This window comes from Theobroma cacao, chromosome 7, assembly GCF_000208745.1.
Source record: "Theobroma cacao cultivar B97-61/B2 chromosome 7, Criollo_cocoa_genome_V2, whole genome shotgun sequence".
In the NCBI taxonomy this organism is placed as follows: Eukaryota; Viridiplantae; Streptophyta; class Magnoliopsida; order Malvales; family Malvaceae; genus Theobroma; species Theobroma cacao.
This window is the reverse complement of record NC_030856.1, coordinates 18,752,724-18,756,803: the sequence shown is the minus strand read 5'-3', so window position 1 is coordinate 18,756,803 and position 4,080 is coordinate 18,752,724. Positions and strand designations below refer to the sequence as shown.

Here is a 4,080-nt window from a genome sequence, read left to right as displayed (position 1 = left end):
TGTTTTTAAGTTTACTGCAACTTGCTTCCTAACTTTCATCTATTAATAGACTTAGAACATTTATCGATAGATCATGTTCAAAATCTAATTTTTCACAACTCCAAGCCTCCAAAGTCAGTCCCCAACGCACTTCCATTGCAATAATCACCTCAGTGGACGACATGGCACTTAATTCTACTATATATATTCAATATATATAGTCCAAATCCTCAATGAAACTTTAAATCATATGGTTCATCAATCATTTCTTTAAAAATTTCCTTAACTATCATAGTTCATATTTTCATAAACTTGGCATATACACCATATCAGCAAAAGTCCTGAAGTACACCATCTAATTTCAAAGTCATTTTCTACACACATAGGCATAGTCTAAGCCTTTCAAGCATATACACCAAAAGTTTAAATTAACTCCTCAGATAATTTAGTTAACACCACAAATAGCCCGTATCAAAGTTAGGGGTGCTACCCCTTCCATCATTGTCTGTCGCTATCCGACCGTCATCCTACATTACTCTTTGACATAGATTCCCCAAGAAGAGATTCTTTTGGATTCCTCCCTTTTTCCTCATTCCTTTAATCGGAGTACCTTTCTCGCAATCAATTCCTGTTTCCACAAATCTTCAAAAATAAAAAAAGCACCTAAAAACCTTGATCTACCATCACCAGTTACCAACCTCTACAAAAAAAAACTCCCTTTCTTCCTTCCTCTCCCTTTCCCCCACCTTTTCACCGATTGAAATACTCAAAAACTTCCCCAAAAGCCTCAAACCAAAAAGCATAGCCCTTTAATATTTTTCCTAAGTTTTGTGTGTTTAAATGTGTAATTTCCTATGTGTGTTTCTAATTCTTGATGTTGGAGGAGAGGGAGTTTTTTTCCCTTCAATCCAAACCTTTAGGAGCAAGAGCAATTGGATATTTCCAAAATAGATTCGATTCTCTTTTTTTCTTTTATTTATTGAATTTTTTTTTTTTGGATTGGATCTGCAAGAGATCCGATCCTTGTTTTCTCTTTTTTTTAAAAAAAAAAAAAAAGAAATTAGTTTTTAAATTTTCATATTTTTTGTGTACTATTGGATTTATTACAATTTGGACGGTCAAGTCCAAAATCTAATTAGTCCATGAAATCCATAATCAAGCCAATCATTGTCTGAATAAAATATGCCCAAAAACCTTATATATATATATATATATCAATTATTGATCAATACAAGACTTAATACAAACTATTGATACAAGACTTATTTGATACAAACTATCAAATCTTTTATGATATAAAGGTCCAACTACTTGAAGAACTCCATGACCCAGAAATTACAAACAAAACACTCATATCTTATGCCACTGAATCCAACTTTAGTTGCCAAGGCTTCGAATTCTGGTTTGGTTCGTTCCTTCCCTCCTGGACACTGAGTCATCATAAGCACATCCATCTGCGAAGCGTATCTCATAAAAGCATTTGTATCGAGTGCAACAGGAAGGACAGCATCAACCACTATAACTTTTCCATCATCTGGGATGGCATTGTAACAATTCTTCAACAGTTTCAAACAATGTTCATCGTTCCAATCATGAAGTATCCACTACAAAAATTTTTGCAAGTTAATTACGTCATTAATTTGTTAACTGATATTTAAGCTAGTACTTTTCAGCAACTTTTGACGAAGCAAATAACAAGAATCAAACTAGGAAAGCGATGACTAAAAAGTGAAAACGGACTAATAATTAATTGATGATTTCTGGTGAGAGACGATTGAATCTGTAACGAACAGTTGCATATGATAGGAAAAAGTTTGTCCAAAAATGCTAACTTACCTTCATGAAAATGGCATCACCTTTAGGAATACTTTCAAACATATCTCCCCCTACATGTTCAACGCCTGTAATTTTGTTGATTTTCCTGTTAGTGTAAAAATAGAGTAATACCAGACAAAACATACCATTTGGCATCAATTATGAATTGATTTTTGGAAAAGTTTCTATCTCAAAAGATTCAGAAATCTTTCCTTTAAACACAAAATTACATGATTAGCAGCCCTTTTATTGTGTCATATTTGTAATACACAAGACTAATGCAACTGCATTAAATTGGCCGAAGGAGGAAGGGAATGCGTTAGGAAGAATTAGCTGAGCACTTTAATTACTTCCACGTTCTGGATTAAGGTAATTGATCAGAAAAAAAAAAAAAAGCTCGACTTTGTAATATTATTCAGAATATATAGAATGATGTGTAAGCCAAGATGTTACCAGCGTAGGCCGGGGCATGTTGTATAACATGAGGCAAGTCAAAATTAATTCCCTTAATAGAGGGGTACTTGGAAGTGATAATGCTGAGAGCGGCTCCTAGACCACCGCCAACATCAACCACTCGGTTGAGCTGCTCAAAACCCTTGTAGGTCCCCAAGATATTCTTCACAACTATAGTCGTGTGGTTGATCATTGCAGTATGGAAAACTTGATTGAATCTGGGGTCCCTACATTGGCCTTCAAATATGTGTGTTCCATGGACCCTGTCAAATGGAGTTCCTCCTTCAACAATTGCATCCTTCAGCTGGGACCTGGCCGTAAAACGTATGAATTTGTTGATTACAGCGTCTAAAAATCTAAACAAAATCAATAGATAAGGGAATTGGGAATCTTTTATGAGTTGAAAATGAGCAACCAAACCATTAGAAGTTAAAACTAATTTAAGTAATGTACCAAATAAAAGGGAAGTGTGAATATCAATACTGGGAAGGAGTCTTGTAAATGTTCAGGTCAGATATATAAAGAAAATTTTGGTCATGCTATAATCAAGTAGCTCTAGCCCCATTCTAATGTTACTATCTAAGGTGATAGTTGCATTTATTATAAAAAGAATCATTATGTTTACAAATGAGAATCAATAATGCATTGAATATAAAACAGTTTTAAAGTAATATCTTACATACACACTTCACCCTCTTTCCCATAAGTTTTAATCCTCTATTTGAGAGTCACGGTACATGAAAATTTGCACATATTAGCTAATGAAAAATAAAAACATTAGCAGTGAACAATGGTTCCGATTCCCAGCTGAACTTGCAGACAATAAAGTTTCCAGTGGACAAGAAACAGATCAAAATTTAATGGACTAAGAAACATATTAGCTAACGGCTCCATCTAGTCAAGAAAAAAGTGAGAAGAAACGCACCAACTATCAAGGATGACCTTTTCCTGATTCAGGGCCATCAAGGGGCCTAATGAAACACCATCGTCATTTGGAACGAAGAATTTGGAAACTGGCGTCAAACTATAGAGCCTCCGAGGATTGTTACCCTGTTCATTATCAGCCACAGAGCAACCGATAATGCTATGGCTGGCTAAAACTCTAAGTATGCGGTCCAGCATCGACGGTGCCTCTGGATTATTCGTACGTAACTGGGCTGCTATCTCATTTGGGGAGAGCTTGGCATCTGGACCAGCTTTGGCTATAATTTCAAAAAGTTGAAGTTGAATTGCTGCATGCATAGACATAGGCAGCACAGAAGAGCTGACAATCTGAATGGCATATAGAAAGCTCTCTTGATCTTGCTTTGTTGAAGATTCCATTGGACAGCGAAAGCCTTTTTCCTCTCCCTCTCTCAAATTAATTGGATAAGTGGAATTGAAAAGGGTGACACATAAAAATGAAAGGCGACTCTCAGTCTGAGTTGGGAATGACTAGAGGATATCTAGTGATAGTCTAATTATTTGCTAGCCACTGCTCCGCTTGACTTCTTTTGAAAGTTTATATATACTAATTATTGCCTTTAGAAAAAAATAATAGAATTCTTACACTGGCAGATTGAAAAAAAATTTAAAATTGATAAATCTTGAAAATTTTAAAAAAATATTAAGAGTTAATAAATATTTCGCATAGTTTTTTTTTTTTTTTTTTTGTATTTCAGCAACTAGTAGTTCTTCATAACTAAGTTAGGTTTATGCATTAGTTTTATTTTCGTAAAAACAACTTAGGTAAAATAATATAAAAGGATCTCAATTACGAGGGTTTTGAGGGATAAATGTGACTGCCAAAAAAAAAAGTAAGGAAAAAGTAATGTAAGGAAATAGTGCCAAAAT

At 34.6% G+C, this 4,080-nt stretch overlaps 1 protein-coding gene across 1 annotated transcript; it reads right to left on the bottom strand.

Annotated features, from left to right (window-relative positions):
* LOC18507240 (caffeic acid 3-O-methyltransferase) lies at window positions 1,163–3,724 on the bottom strand. Its single transcript, XM_007099622.2, has 4 exons — window positions 3,173–3,724; window positions 2,248–2,558; window positions 1,816–1,880; window positions 1,163–1,583 (listed from the first exon to the last, which is right to left on the bottom strand). Exons 1-4 carry the CDS (start codon window positions 3,568–3,570, stop codon window positions 1,287–1,289), a joined length of 1,071 nt encoding a protein of 356 aa, XP_007099684.2. The 5' UTR covers window positions 3,571–3,724; the 3' UTR covers window positions 1,163–1,286.

Excerpts from the sequence above, each read along its gene's own strand:
- LOC18507240 (XM_007099622.2), bottom strand. The coding sequence starts at position 3,570 with ATGGAATCTTCAACAAAGCAAGATCAAGAGAGCTTTCTATATGCCATT. Across the intron at positions 2,559-3,172 it reads AAGGTCATCCTTGATAGTTG|GTCCCAGCTGAAGGATGCAA; the intron begins GTGCGTTTCTTC and ends TTTTACGGCCAG. Across the intron at positions 1,584-1,815 it reads GTGATGCCATTTTCATGAAG|TGGATACTTCATGATTGGAA; the intron begins GTAAGTTAGCAT and ends AAATTTTTGTAG.